The sequence below is a fragment of the Onychostruthus taczanowskii genome, unplaced genomic scaffold (assembly GCF_017590055.1).
Source record: "Onychostruthus taczanowskii isolate IOZ18803 unplaced genomic scaffold, ASM1759005v1 scaffold106, whole genome shotgun sequence".
Lineage (NCBI taxonomy): Eukaryota > Metazoa > Chordata > Aves > Passeriformes > Passeridae > Onychostruthus > Onychostruthus taczanowskii.
In genome coordinates, this window is record NW_024497186.1 from 78397 (window position 1) to 93551 (window position 15155).

Below are 15155 nucleotides of genomic sequence, written 5' to 3' on the forward strand. Positions count from 1 at the left end.
GGGGCCCGGGAGCCGCGGGCGGGCCGCCGAGGCCGGCGCGGGGCCGCCATTGCGGCGGGGGGCTCACGTACCATCTTCGCCGCCGCCAGCCGGGAGGAGCCGCCCCGGCCCGCCCACTGTCATGGCCGCCCGCCTCGTGCGCGCCGATTGGTCCGCGCCGCGGAACGCTGCGTTGCTATTGGGAGTCGCGCACGTCAATCACCGATGGGAAAGTTGGGTTGAAGCAGGAAGTGCCCGCGCGGAAGGGCGGGGCGGGCGCAGCGCGGGAGGACCCGGATGGAGCGAGCGCGGGGCATGCTGGGAGTTGTAGTTTGGGCGGCGACACCGCTCTTCATTTAAGGAGCGGCTCATTAAGCGGCGGCTCATTAGCGGCGCGAGGAAAAAGAGGATAATTCCTTCCCTGTATCCCATCCCAGAGGTGATGCTGGAATCAGGAGCGCAGAGGATGGGGCGGAGGCGCTGCTGAGTGAAGAAAACCTGAGTTCTATCCCCTAATTCCGCACGCCCTCCCTCCATCCTTCTCAAATATCCGCCCCGGAACGCGCCAGATCCCCCTCCTCATTAAACCCCCCGCCCTAATTAACGCAGCAACTTCCAGGCGACACGCTGGGATTTCAACACACTCCGCATTTCCACGTTTATAAACACGAAATTAAAAAAAAAACTCGGAATAAACGCGCGGAAAAGGCGAGGATAATTTAACAGCTGAAGCAGCAGCCGAGCCCCAAAGCCCTCAGAGGCACAGAGTGACAGGGCCAGCAGGGCTGGGCACCCCCTCCGGGCCCATCCCGGAGCAGAATTCCCGCAGAATTCCCGGGGCTCCCTCAGTGGCTCAGGGATTTCCTGCCCTTCAGCATCCGCCGCAAGATCACGGCGACCCCGCCGGGAGTTCTGATCCGTTTGATCCAGCCGTGAGTCTTCTTCCGCTTCCAGTTGTTGGGCTGGTACTCGTTGCCCCGGGATTTTTCACGGATTTGTCGGAAATTCCACGCTGGGACCGGGTGGCGGCAGAGAACGGCGGCGGTGGAAGGCCCGGGGAGAGGCTCCAGAGCGTTTGGGAGCAGCGGGAAGGGAAAACCACGCAGCAGGGAAAAGCTTGGGGGGAAATTAAAGCAGAACAAGGAGTGAGGAGAGGGAAATAAAGGATAAATTTGGAATTTTAAGGTTGGGATTTCCCCTCCCGGTACCTGCGGCTCCCGGCCCGCGCCCACACCGGGCCCAGCACCGCCATTTTGCTCCGCCAGCCAACAACGCCGTTTCCCATTGGCTCCGTCCTCTCAGCCAATCACAGCCGGCGTTGCGCCGCAAGGGCTGATGGGGGTTGTAGTCCCCTGGGGTCGTGGCGGAGTTACCATGGCAACGGCGCCACTGCGGCCTTGTCGCCTCGGGGGCTGTCGGTTGTCCCCCAGGATGTCGCGACAGGCCATGAAGCCGCTCTGAAAGGGCTCCAGGAGAGCTGGAGAGGGACTTGGGACAAGGGATGGAGGGACAGGACACAGGGAGCGGATTTGGGACCGGAAAAGGGAGATTTGGGCAGGATTTTGGGAAGGAATTCCTGCCTGGGAGGAAATGCGAGGGAATTCCAGCCCTGGAATGTCCAAGGAAAGCTGGGAGCAGCCTGGGATGGTCCAAGATGGGACTGGCTGGGATTTCGGGTCTCTCTGAGCCAGACAATTCCAGGATTTTCCTTTTGGGGATCAATCCCAGCCCTATCCCAAGAGCAGGAGCAGCTCCAGGGTTTTTCCCTCCCGGCTTTTGTGGCCCGGCAAATAAACCCAAAATCTGGGGAAATAAACCCAAAACTCAGCCCTGCTTTGGTGTTCGGCCTCCTGGGGGTGGCAGTGACACACCCCTGGCACTGCCACGCGTGTGACACGTTGGTGGCACTGCCACTCTCATGGCACTCGCCCCCTTTGCCACCACACGAGCACCACGGTGTCACCACCCCGTCCCAAATGCCACCTCTGTCCCTGTCCCCTACTGTCCCTTTCCCTTATCCCTGTCCCCATCCCTGTTATCCCTGTCCCCTACTGTCCCTTTCCCTTATCCCTGTCCCCTACTGTCCCTTTCCCTTATCCCTGTCCCCTACTGTCCCTTTCCCTTATTCCTGTCCCCCTTGTCCCCTCTTGTCCTTGCCGCGGCCCCCAGCTCTCAGTGGCCCCTCGTGGTGTCCATCAGTCCCTGTAGCTGTCCCCATCCCTGTCCCCATCCCTGTCCCCTCCTGTCCCCATCCCTGTCCCCTGTCCCCTCCTGTCCCCATCCCTGTCCCCATCCTTGTCCCCGTCCCTGTCCCTTTCCCTTATCCCTGTCCCCTGTCCCCGTCCCCATCCCTGTCCCCTCCTGTCCCTGTCCCCACCCCTGTCTCCTCCTGTCCCCATCCCCATCCCTGCCCCTGTCCCCTCCTGTCCCCATCCCTGTCCCCTCCTGTCCCCGTCCCCATCCCTGCCCCTGTCCCCTCCTGTCCCCTCCTGTCCATCAGCCGCGGTCCCGCCCCCCTCTCGCCTTTGGGCTTTGCCTTTTCCATGGCGACCGCTCCAAGGACGAGCCCGGAGCGCCCCCGGAGCGGGCACGGCCGCCACTTCGGGGGGTTTGGGCAATTTTCGGGATTTTGGGGAATTTTCGGGGGGGGCTGAAGGAATTCCCTCCCTCTCCCCCCCCCAAAAAAAACGCCTGGAAAAAAAAAAATCGGGATTTTCACCGCCCTGCTCCGCCTCTCCACCGGGAATCCTGCGGAATTCCAGGATTTGCAGCGGGAATCCTGCGCAATTCCAGGATTTGCAGCGGGAATTCTGCGCAATTCCAGGATTTTTTTTCCTCACCCCGCATCCCCGGAGCCCCCGGGCCATCGATGAGGTGAGCGGCGCTTTTTTCCCTGCGGGAATGTCCTGCTGCTGGGGGTGGGGGTGACCCAAAAATGGGGGGGAAAAAAAAAAAATCTGGGATGCGAGGGGGGTTGGGATGTTGTGGGGCAGAGAGGAGCCGCGAAAAACCCGGATTTGTGCAGGTGCGCCAGGGAGGGGGAAAAGGAGGGGGAATTATCCTGGAAACCCAGCCTGGGAAAAGCTTCCTTCGTTCCTTCCTTTATCCCTTCATTCCTTCGTTCCTTCCTTTATCCCTTCCTTCATTCCTTCCTTCATTCCTTCCCTTATTTCTTCCTTCATTCCTTCCTCCCCTCGTGATGCAACGGCCGGGAAGGATTGCTGGGGGGGGGGGCAGTGGGCTCTGATCCCGCAGGAATTTCGGCTGGAATTTTGGGAAAATCTGCCCGTGGCAGGGGAGAGGCTGAGCTGTTCCAGTGCCTGATCCCAAACCCAGATCCCAAATCCTGATCCCAAACCCAGATCCCAAAGGCTCCTGATTCCAAACCCTGATTCCAAACCCAGATCCCAACCCCTGATCCCAAACCCTGATCCCAAAGGCTCCTGATTCCAAACCCTGATCCCAACCCCAGATCCCAAACCCTGATCCCAAACCCAGATCCCAAATCCTGATCCCAAACCCTGATCCCAAAGGCTCCTGATTCCAAACCCTGATCCCAACCCCAGATCCCAAACCCTGATTCCAAACCCAGATCCCAAATCCTGATCCCAAACCCAGATCCCAAAGGCTCCTGATTCCAAACCCTGATTCCAAACCCAGATCCCAAATCCTGATCCCAACCCCAGATCCCAAATGCTCCTGATTCCAAACCCTGATCCCAACCCCAGATCCCAAACCCTGATCCCAACCCCAGATTCCAAATCCTGATCCCAAATCCTGATCCCAACCCCAAACCCTGATCCCCAGTCCCCTGTGCCATTCCCGTGTCCCCTGTGCCAGTCCCGGTGCCAGGATCCCAAGGCAGGATCCCTCGGCTGGATCCCTTCATTCCCACCTCATTTCCATTCCCAGCCTTACATAACAGGCACTGGATTCCCAAATTCCCAAAATCCTGAATTCCTGAAATCCTGAATTCCCAGATTCCCAGATTCCTGAACTCACAGATTCCTGAACTCACAGATTCCCATATTTCCAGATTCTCATATTCCTGGATTCCAAATTTCCCACATTCCTGAATTCCCAGATCCTGGATTCCCAGATTCTGCATTCCTAGATTCCCAGATTCCCAGATCCTAGATTCCCAAATTCCTGAATTCCCAGATTCCCGAATTCCCAAATTCCCAGATTCCTGAATTCCCAAACTCCCAGATTCCCGAATTCCCAGATCCTGGATTCCCAGATTCCTGGATCCCAGATTCCCAGATTCCCGATTTCCCAGGGATCCCTCGGGCAGCCGGAGGGGGCTGGGAAGGAGCCTGGTTGGGATAATTCCCCCCCCCACCCCAGCCCGTTTCCATGGCAACCGGCACCATTCCCGCCTTCCCGCATCCATCGGGATCCTGCTCCAGCCTTTCCAACCTGGATGTTCCGGGCACGGAGCGCGGGGGAGGTGGGAGACGGGAGACGGGAATCTGGGGATCCAGGAATCTGGGAATCCAGGAATCTGGGAATCCGGGAATCTGGGAATGTGGGGATCTGGGAATCCGGGAATCCGGGAATCTGGGAATCCAGGAATCTGGGAATCCGGGAATCTGGGAATCCAGGAATCTGGGAATCTGGGAATGTGGGGATCTGGGAATCCAGGAATCTGGGAATGTGGGGATCTGGGAATCCAGGAATCCGGGAATCTGGGGATCCAGGGATCTGGGAATGTGAGGATCTGGGAATCCGGGAATCTGGGGATCTTGATATCTGGGAATCTGGACATCTGAGGAGCTGGGGATCTGGAATTCAGGAATATGGGAATCCAGGAATCTGGGAATCTGGGAATCCAGGAATCCATGATCCAGAAATCTGGGAATTTGGGAATATGGGGATCCAGGAGTGAGGCTGGGATTTACCCCTGGAAGCTCTGGGCAGGTTGGATTTTGGGATGCCAGAGGGATTTTCCAGCCTTAATTCCAGGATATCAGGTGGGTTTGTCTGGATTTCCATCGGGAATGGGCAGATCCAGGGAATGGATCTCTGGGGTCCTGCAGGAATGGGAACTGGGATCTGGGATCCCACAGGAATGGGATCTGAGATCCTGCTGGAATGGGAACTGGGATCCTGCTGGAATGGGAACTGGGATCCTGCTGGAATGGGAACTGGGATCCTGCTGGAATGGGAACTGGGATGCTGCTGGAATGGGATTTGGGATCCTGCTGGAATGGAATCTGAGATCCTGCTGGAATGGGATTTGGGATCTGGGATCCCTCAGGAAGGGGATCTGGGATCAGGATCCCACAGGAATGGGCTCAGGATCCCTCAGGACCAGCGCTCGGATCCCGCTCGCTCCTCCCGCTGCCATCAATAATTCACCGCGTTCGTTTTCCCCTCAGCCACAATTAACCCATTCCCAACCTCCGTGCCCCCATTCCCACCAGCTTCTCCCTGAATATTCCCAAAATCCCAAGATTTCAACTCCAGCAGCGAGCTTTGGGAACAGCCAGGATAATCCCACCCCCCCACATTCCTTCGTTTGTTTTGTGGAGAGATTTTAATTCGATTTTAATTCAATTTTAATTCCCACCTGGGATGCTGCTTCCGACCGCAGCCGTGTTGATATTTAATGGGACAAACATTTCAATTTTGCAGGATAAATTTTTATCTTTTATGGGATAAATAATGAATTCCCGTGGCTGGAGCTTCCCTGAGCTCCACATTTGTTGGGAAAAGGGAATTTTCTGTTCCGAACAGGCTTTTTTTTTTTCCCAGGTTTTTCCTTCAGCCAGAACAAATCCCTTTTCCAAGAGCTGTGATGGGAACTCCAGGGCTTGGGGACAGGGATGTGCCCCAGAAAAAAGCAGGAGGGGGAATTTTCTACGTTTCCACATTTTCCCCTGGTTTTCCACATTTTTCCATGCTTTCCCTGTTTTCCCACATTTTCCCCCATTTTTCAGGGACCACAATGCTGACCAGCATCACTGACAGGTCCCCAGCTGCTGGAATCAGGGCTGAATTCCTGTCTTCCCCATTTTTCCCTGTTTCCCCCCCATTTTCACATTTTCCCCCCCATTTCCCCATGTTTTTTTCCCCATTTCCCCCCATTATTCGCCATTATCCAACATTTTGCCCAACCCTGTTTCCCCCCCATTTTCACATTTTCCCCCCCATTTCCCCATGTTTTTTTCCCCATTATCCAACATTTTGCCTAAATTTTCCCCCCATTTCCCCCCATTTTCCCCCTATTTTCCCCCATTTTCTATGGATCCCCATGTTGACCAGCATCACCAACAGGTTCCCACTGCCACAACCCTCTGCTGGAACTAGGACTGAATCCCATTTTCCCCATTTTCTCCCCATTTCCCCCAATTTTCCCACATTTTCCCCATTTTTCCTTCCCCATTATCCAACATTTTGCCTAAATTTTCCCCCCATTTCCCCCCATTTTCCCCCTATTTTCCCCCATTTTCTATGGATCCCCATGTTGACCAGCATCACCAACAGGTTCCCACTGCCACAACCCTCTGCTGGAACTGGGACTGAACCCCATTTTCCCCATTTTCTCCCCATTTCCCCACATTTTCCCCATTTTTCAAGGGATCACAATGCTGACCAGCATCACTGACAGGTCCCCAGCTGCTGGAATCAGGGCTGAATCCCTATTTGCCCCATTTCCCAGCCCATTTTCCCCCCATTTCCCCCACGTTCTTCCCACATTTCCCCCCAATTTTCCCCCATTTCCCCATTTTCCATGGATCCCCATGCTGACCAGCATCACCAACAGGTTCCCACTGCCACAACCCTCCGCTGGAACTGGGACTGAACCCCATTTCCCCCCGATTTCCCCCCATTTCCCCAGGCATCACCATGCTGACCAGCATCACCGACGGCTTCCTCTGCTGCCTGCTGGGCAAGACCCCCAACGCCGTGGGGCCTCTGGACAGCGTTGAGTCCAGCGACGGCTTCACCTTCCTGGAGGTGAAGCCCGGCCGGATCCTCCGCATCCGCCACAGCGTTCCCGAGCGCCCGCGCTCCCCGCGCTCCCCGCGCTCCCCGGAGCGCGGCGCCGTGCGCTGCCCGCGCCGCATCACGCTCTACCGCAACGGGCAGCTGCTGATCGAGAACCTGAGCGAGGCCCAGGCCCCGCGGTGCCCGCTGCCCGACGCCAACGGCGAGCCGGGAGCGCCGGATCCCGCCGGAGCGGCGGCCAAGCGCCGCAAGCGCAAGCCCAAGAGGGTGGTGACGGTGGACTGCAAGAAGCGCATCACCAGCTGCAAGGGCACGCACGGGGACGTGGTGCTGTTCTTCATCCACGGCGTCGGCGGCTCTTTGGACATCTGGAAGGAGCAGCTGGAGTTCTTCTCCAAGCTGGGCTACGAGGTGGTGGCGCCGGATTTGGCGGGGCACGGCTGCAGCTCGGCGCCGCCCGTGGCCGCCGCCTACACCTTCTACGCGCTGGCCGAGGACATGAGGGCCGTGTTCAAGCGCTACGCCAAGAAAAGGAACATCCTCATCGGGCACTCCTACGGGTGAGGGGCTGGGAATGGGGTGGAGAATGGGAATGGACACAAATCCCGGGGTTTAGGGGTGTGGGGTTCCCGTTTTGAGGGATTGATCCCATTTATTCTGGGAGTTGGAGCTCCAGAATCCTTGGGTTCTGTTCAAGTGCTATGCCAAGGAAAGGAACATCCTCATGGGGCACTCCTATGGGTAAGGGGCTGGGATCATCCTGGAAAATGGGAATGGACACAAATCCCGGGTTTTAGGGGAGTGGAGTTCCCATTTTGAGGGATTGATCCCATTTATTCTGGGAGTTGGAGCTCCAGAATCCTTGGGCTCTGTTGAACACCAAACAAAAAGAACATCCTCAACAAAAAGAACATCCTCACTGGGGCACTCCTATGGGTAAGCAGCTGGGATCATCCTGGAAAATGGGAATGGTCACAAATCCCAGGTTTTAGGGGAGTGGGGTTCCCGTTTTGGGATTATCCTGGGAGTTGGAGCTCTAGAATCCTTGGGCTCTGTTCAAGCGCTACGCCAAGAAATGGAACATTCTCATCGGGCACTCCTACAAGTAAGGAGCTGGGAATGGGCTGGAAAATGGGAATGGTCACAAATCCCGGGTTTTAGGAGAGTGGGGTTCCCATTTTGAGGGATTGATCCCATTTATTCTGGGAGTTGGAGCTCCAGAATCCTTGGGTTCTGTTGAAGTGTTTCCCAAGAAAAGGAACATCCTCATTGGGCACTCCTATGGGTAAGGGGCTGGGAGTGGGGTGGGATCATCCTGGAAAATGGGAATGGTCACAAATCCCATAGTTTAGGAGTTTGGGATTCCCATTCTTTTTATCCCATTTTTATGCCGTTTATCCCATTTTTATCCCATTTATCCCATTTTTATCCCATTTTCATCCCGTTTCTCCAAGGATTCAGAGCTCCTGGGTGCCCTTGTTGTGGGCACCATCTCAGTGCCCAGCTAATCCCGAGAGGGAAGTGCAAGGGCAGGGACTATAAATAGGATAAGCCAGGATTAGGGCTCCTGATTAGGTGGAGCCTAACGAGGAGAAGGCCCGGGATGAGGCCGGGGCAGCCTGGGGGGCACCGGGGGCTGGGCTGGGCAGGGGGCACCAAGTCCTGCCCTCAAAGGGGGTTGGGGACTCTGCCCCCCAAATGTGGGGTGGCTGCTGGAGCCTTGGGATGGGGAGGGAGGGGGAAATCCCCTCGGGAACCGAGGGACACTGCCAGGGTGGCACAGGGATGGGCAGGGACACCTTGGCATGGGCAGGGACAGGGACATGGGACATGGCAGGGACACCTTGGCATGGGCAGGGACATGGGACATGGGACATGGGCAGGGACATGACGAGGAGAAGGCCCGGGATGAGGCCGGGGCAGCCTGGGGGGCACCGGGGGCTGGGCTGGGCAGGGGGCACCAAGTCCTGCCCTCAAAGGGGGTTGGGGACTCTGCCCCCCAAATGTGGGGTGGCTGCTGGAGCCTTGGGGTGGGGAGGGAGGGGGAAATCCCCTCGGGAACCGAGGGACACTGCCAGGGTGGCACAGGGATGGGCAGGGACACCTTGGCATGGGCAGGGACATGGGACATGGGCAGGGACATGGTAGGGACATGGGACATGGCAGGGACACCTTGGCATGGGTAGGGACATGGCAGGGACATGGGAAATGGGACATGGGCAGGGACACCTTGGAATGGGTAGGGACATGGGCAGGGGCATGGGACAGGGACATGGGACATGGGCAGGGACATGGCAGGGACACCTTGGCATGGGCAGGGACATGGCAGGGACATGGAACATGGGACATGGGCAGGGACATCTTGGCATAGGCAGGGATGTGGGACATGGGACATGGGACAGGGACATGGCAGGGACACCTTGGATTGGCACGGAGCACTGCACTGTCCCCCTTGGCATGGGCAGGGACATGGCAGGGACACCTTGGAATGGGCAGGGACATGGCAGGGACACCTTGGCATGGGCAGAGACATGGGCAGAGGCATGGGACATGGGCAGGGATATGGCAGGGACATGGAACATGAGACATGGGCAGGGACATCTTGGCATGGGCAGGGACATGGGACATGGGCAGGGACATGGCAGGGACACCTTGGCATGGGCAGGGACACCTTGGCATGGGCAGGGACATGGGACATGGGCAGGGACATGGCAGGGACACCTTGGCATGGGCAGGGACATGGCAGGGACACCTTGGAATGGGCAGGGACATGGCAGGGACACCTTGGCATGGGCAGAGACATGGGCAGAGGCATGGGACATGGGCAGGGATATGGCAGGGACATGGAACATGAGACATGGGCAGGGACATCTTGGCATGGGCAGGGACATGGGACATGGGCAGGGACATGGCAGGGACACCTTGGCATGGGCAGGGACGTGGCAGGGACATGGCAGGGACACCTTGGATTGGCATGGAGCACTGCCCTGTCCCAGGGCGCTCCAAGGGACGCTGCCAGGGATGGCACAGGGACAGGGACACGGCCATGGGACCCCAGGGATGGCACAGGGACACGGCCATGGGACCCCAGGGATGGCACAGGGACAGGGACACGGCCATGGGACCCCAGGGATGGCACAGGGACACGGCCATGGGACCCCAGGGATGGCACAGGGACAGGGACATGGGGCCCCAGGGGTGGCACAGGGACACGGCCATGGGGCCCCAGGGATGGCACAGGGACAGGGACACGGCCATGGGACCCCAGGGGTGGCACAGGGACAGGGACACGGCCATGGGACCCCAGGGGTGGCACAGGGACACGGCCATGGGGCCCCAGGGATGGCACAGGGACAGGGACACGGCCATGGGACCCCGGGGTGGCACAGGGACACCTTGCCCCGCTGTCCCCGTCCCTGCCACGCTGGCACCGTGTCCCCATGTCCCCTCAGGGCGTCCTTCTGCACCTTCCTGGCACAAAGTGATCACTATCAATATCATCAATGTAATTAGTGTAATTAATAATTGAAATGGGGAAAGCCGTGCACTCCGTGGTTATTTTTAACCCTTTCAGGGTGTCCTTCTGCACCTTCCTGGCACAGGAGTGCCCAGAGCTGGGGCACAAAGTGATCACAATCAACTAATATAATTAATGAAGTTACTATAATTACTGTAATTAATAATTAAAATGGGGAAAGCCAATAACTCTGTGGTTATTTTAACCCTTTCAGGGTGTCCTTCTGCACCTTCCTGGTACAAAGTGCCCGGAGCTGGGGCACAAAGTGATCACAATCAACTAATTAATATAATTAATAAAATTACTATAATTGCTATAATTCCTATCATTAGTGTTTAAAATAGTGAAAGCCAAGCACTCCGTGGTTATTTTTAACCCTTTCAGGGTGTTCTTCTGCACGTTCCTGTCTCATGAGTACCCCGACCTGGTGCACAAAGCGATCACAATCAATATAATTAATAAAATTGCTATCATTAATAATTAAAATAGCGCAAGCCAATAATTCTGTGGTCATTTTTAACCCTTTCAGGGTGTCCTTCTGCACGTTCCTGGCTCACGAGTACCCCGAGCTGGTGCACAAGGTGATCATGATCAACGGGGGCGGCCCCACGGCGCTGGAGCCCAGCCTGTGCTCCATCTTCAACCTGCCGCCCTGCGTGCTGCACTGCCTGTCCCCCTGCCTGGCCTGGAGCTTCCTCAAGTGAGTCACAGCCTGGGGAGGGGTCCTGTGCCACCTGGAGGAGGTCCTGTGCCACCCAGGGTGGGTCCCGTGCCACCCAGAGGGGGTCCTGTGCCACCCAGGGGGCACCTTGGCATTGCCAGGGGGCTGGGGGCTTCCTGTGCCCCCGTGTGTGTGTGCTGCACTGCCTGTCCCCCTGCCTGGCCTGGAGCTTCCTCAAGTGAGTCACAGCCTGGGGAGCGGTCCTGTGCCACCTGGAGGAGGTCCTGTGCCACCCAGGGGGCACCTTGGCATTGCCAGGGGGCTGGGGGCTTCCTGTGCCCCCGTGTGTGTGTGCTGCACTGCCTGTCCCCCTGCCTGGCCTGGAGCTTCCTCAAGTGAGTCAAGCCTGGGGAGGAGTCCCGTGCCACCCAGAGGGGGTCCCATGTCACCCAGGGGTCAGCCTGGCACTGCCACTGCTGAGGGAGGGGACACCTTCTGGGGCTGGGGGCTTCCTGTGCCCCCCTGTGTGTGTGTGCTGCACTGCCTGTCCCCCTGCCTGGCCTTGAGCTTCCTCAAGTGAGTCAAGCCTGGGGAGGGGTCCCGTGCCACCCAGAGGGGGTCCCATGTCCCCCAGGGGTCAGCCTGGCACTACCACTGCTGAGGGAGGGGACACCTTCTGGGGCTGGGGGCTTCCTGTGCCCCCTGTGTATGTGTGCTGCACTGCCTGTCCCCCTGCCTGGCCTTGAGCTTCCTCAAGTGAGTCAAGCCTGGGGAGGGGTCCCGTGCCACCCAGAGGGGGTCCCATGTCCCCCAGGGGTCAGCCTGGCACTACCACTGCTGAGGGAGGGGACACCTTCTGGGGCTGGGGGCTTCCTGTGCCCCCTGTGTATGTGTGCTGCACTGCCTGTCCCCCTGCCTGGCCTTGAGCTTCCTCAAGTGAGTCAAGCCTGGGGAGGGGTCCCGTGCCACCCAGAGGGGGTCCCATGTCCCCCAGGGGTCAGCCTGGCACTACCACTGCTGAGGGAGGGGACACCTTCTGGGGCTGGGGGCTTCCTGTGCCCCCCTGTGTGTGTGTGCTGCACTGCCTGACCCCTGCCTGGCTTGGGGCTTCCTCAAGGGAGTCACAGCTTGGGGAAGGGTCCTGTGCCACCCAGGGGGGCTCCTGTGCCACCCAGGGGGGGTCCCGTGCCACCCAGAGGGGGTCCCATGTCACCCAGGGGGGTCCCGGGGGGGAAATGGGGGAAAAATTAAGAATAAGAAAGAATGAAAGAAAATTAAAAAAGGAAAAATGGGGACAAATGAGGGGAAAATGGGGGAATTTTGGGGGGGGGGGAAAGAGGATTTGGGGAGGAAAGAGAGGAATTGGAAGGAACTGTGGGGAATTTGGGGAATTTAGGGGAATTTGTCCCCTTTACCTTCCAGCTGCTCTCGTCCTCCTCGTCCAGCCCGTTGTGGATGTAAACGACGTCAAAGAAGGAATAGGGGCACTGCAGCAGCTTCTGGGGGAAAATGGGAATTTGGGCAGTTTAGGGGGAGATTTGGGGGTTTAGGTGAGATTTGGAGGAATTGGAGGAAAATGTGGGGGAATTGGGGGGAGATTTGGGGGAGATTTGGGGGGATTTCAGCAGGCAGCCGGCCACACCCGGCCTCAAGCCCCTGAAGGAAAACAGCGGCCCGTTTCCCTGGGACACCAAACTCAGCAGCCGGTGCCGGTGTCACTGCAGGGCTGTCAGCAGGATAAACCATCCTGGCACTACCATCCTGAGGGAGGGGACAGAGAGTGACTTTTGAGGGCTGGAATCCCCTGCCACCACCCAGGGGCTCACCCTGGCACTGCCACCCCGAGGAAGGGGGCAGAGTGTGGAATTTGTGCCACCTCTCAGGAGGCTCACCCTGGCACTGCCACCCTGAGGGAGGTGACAAAGTGTGACTTTTGGGGGGCTGGGGTTCATCCTGGCACTGCCACCCCAAGGAAGCTGACAGAGCGACTTCTGAGGACTGAAATCTGCCACCACCCAGGGGCTCTGGCACTGCCACCGCCAGGGAGGTGACGAAGTGTGACTTTTGGGGGGCTGGGGTTCATCCTGGCAACTGCCACCGCCAGGGAGGTGACAAAGTGTGACTTTTGTGGGGCTGGGGCTCATCCTGGCACTGCCACCCCGAGAGAGGTGACAAAGTGTGACTTTTGTGGGGTCTGGGATGCAAAGCGTGACTTTCGGGAGGTCTGGGATGCCCCCCTTTGCTGCCAACCCCCCGAATTCCGCGCTGAGCCCTCTCCCCCCCGTGCCAGGGCCGGCTTTGCCCGCCAAGGTGCCAAAGAGAAGCAGCTGCTGAAGGAGGGCAACGCCTTCAACGTCTCGTCCTTCGTGCTGCGTGCCACCATGAGCGGGCAGTACTGGCCCGAGGGGGACGAGCTGTACCACGCCGAGCTGGCCGTGCCCGTGCTGCTGGTGCACGGCATGCACGACAAGTTCGTGCCCATCGAGGAGGACCAGAGGATGGCAGAGGTACGGGGCTGGCACCCCCGGGAAGGGGGGTGGGGGATCTGCCCCCCCCCCAAAAAAATGGGGGGTGGCTGATGGGGACGTGGGGAGAGAGGGAGGGAGGGAGGGGGGGGGGGAAAATGTCCAGTGATCTGAGGGATGGGGACAGGGAATTGGAGGAAAATGTGGGGGAATTGGGGGGAGATTTGGGGGAGATTTGGGGGGATTTCAGCAGGCAGCCGGCCACACCCGGCCTCAAGCCCCTGAAGGAAAACAGCGGCCCGTTTCCCCGGGACACAAAACTCAGCAGCCGGTGCCGGGTGTCACTGCAGGGCTGTCAGCAGGATAAACCAGGGTCGGGACCCCGGACACCCGGACACCTTGGCATGGGCAGGGACACGGGCCGTGGGACAGGGGCAGGGCACAGGGACACGGGACAGAGACACTACACTGTCCCAGGGTGCTCTAAGGGACAGCTCCAGCTCCAGGGATGGACACGGGACAGGGACACGGGACAGGGACACGGGACAGGGACACTCTGCGCTGTCCCAGGGTGCTCCAAGGGACAGGGAGTTCCAGGGATGGGACAGGGACACCTTGGCATGGGCAGGGACACGGGCCGTGGGGCAGGGGCAGGGCACAGGGACACGGGACACTCTGCACTGTCCCAGGGTGCTCTAAGGGACAGGGAGTTCCAGGGATGGCACAGGGACAGGGACATGGGACAGTGACACCTTGGCATGAGCAGGGACATGGGTAGGGACACTTTGGCATTGAAATGGGACAATTTTCACTGTCCCAAGGTGCACCAAAGGGCGCTGCCAGGGCTGGCACAGGGACATGGGACACCTTGCCCCATTCCCGGAGCCGGGCACGACCGGAGGAGCCACCCGAGGATGTCCCCGGTGCCACCCGCAGTGCCGGGAGGCGCCACCTGTCCCCCCCCACCCCAAAATTCCCGACATTCAAACCAAAGAAGGCGCCGACCCCGCGGACACCCCCCCTGTCCCTTGTCCCCGCCCTGTCCCCTGCCCCACACGGGGCTGGCACCGCACCGAGGGGCTCAGGGGACCCCGCGATGTCCCCATGGATGTCCCCAGAGTGTCCCCCGTGCCAGCCCCGCCCGCTGCTGTCTCATAATGAGAATTTTACCCCAAAACCGCCACCAACGCCCCCAAAAATGCCACGCGCCGCCCGCGGGGTCACAGCTCTGTCCCCTCCCTCCGGGAGCCACATTCCTGTCGTGCTGCCACCGCCGCTGCCACCGCCGTGTCCGTGTCACCCAGTAAAGCCGTGCCCAACGCCAGCCCGTGCCAGCCTGTGCCAGGACACTCGGTGTCACCCTGGGGTGCTCGGTGTCACCCTGGGGTGCTCGGTGTCACCCTTGGGTGCTCGGTGTCACTTTGGGGTGTTCAGTGTCACCCTGGGGTGCTCGGTGTCAGCCTGGGGTGTTCAGTGTCACCCTGGGGTGCTCGGTGTCACCTTGGGGTGTTCAGTGTCACCTTGGGGTGCTCGGTGTCACCTTGGGGGCTCAGTGTCACCCTGGGGTGCTCGGTGTCAC

The 15155-nt window shown here is 59.0% G+C and overlaps 3 protein-coding genes across 3 annotated transcripts in view; 1 reads left to right on the plus strand and 2 right to left on the minus strand.

Annotated features, from left to right (window-relative positions):
• DDA1 (DET1 and DDB1 associated 1) overlaps positions 1 to 204 on the minus strand; it is a 4483-nt gene extending 4279 nt beyond the window's left edge. The window contains exon 1 of the mRNA XM_041417297.1: positions 72 to 204. Within this exon, the coding sequence (XP_041273231.1) occupies positions 72 to 74 (3 nt within the window). The 5' untranslated portion in view covers positions 75 to 204. The remainder of the gene's footprint in view (positions 1 to 71) is intronic.
• Positions 205 to 623: 419 nt separating this feature from the next.
• MRPL34 (mitochondrial ribosomal protein L34) lies at positions 624 to 1284 on the minus strand. Its single transcript, XM_041417289.1, has 2 exons — positions 1188 to 1284; positions 624 to 1095 (listed from the first exon to the last, which is right to left on the minus strand). The coding sequence occupies exons 1-2, from the start codon at positions 1262 to 1264 to the stop codon at positions 825 to 827; spliced, it is 348 nt and encodes a 115-aa protein (XP_041273223.1). The 5' UTR covers positions 1265 to 1284; the 3' UTR covers positions 624 to 824.
• A 1344-nt stretch (positions 1285 to 2628) lies between these two features.
• ABHD8 (abhydrolase domain containing 8) lies at positions 2629 to 13690 on the plus strand. Its single transcript, XM_041414888.1, has 4 exons — positions 2629 to 2853; positions 6824 to 7493; positions 10980 to 11150; positions 13402 to 13690. Exons 2-4 carry the CDS (start codon positions 6832 to 6834, stop codon positions 13688 to 13690), a joined length of 1122 nt encoding a protein of 373 aa, XP_041270822.1. The 5' UTR covers positions 2629 to 2853; positions 6824 to 6831.
• Positions 13691 to 15155: the final 1465 nt, after the last annotated feature.

Coding starts and splice junctions, on each gene's coding strand:
- ABHD8 (XM_041414888.1), top strand. CDS start 6,832: ATGCTGACCAGCATCACCGACGGCTTCCTCTGCTGCCTGCTGGGCAAG. Junction 7,494..10,979: donor CTCATCGGGCACTCCTACGG/GTGAGGGGCTGG, acceptor TAACCCTTTCAG/GGTGTCCTTCTGCACGTTCC. Junction 11,151..13,401: donor CTGGCCTGGAGCTTCCTCAA/GTGAGTCACAGC, acceptor CCCCCGTGCCAG/GGCCGGCTTTGCCCGCCAAG.
- MRPL34 (XM_041417289.1), bottom strand. CDS start 1,264: ATGGGAAACGGCGTTGTTGGCTGGCGGAGCAAAATGGCGGTGCTGGGC. Junction 1,096..1,187: donor GCGCGGGCCGGGAGCCGCAG/GTACCGGGAGGG, acceptor TTTCCCCCCAAG/CTTTTCCCTGCTGCGTGGTT.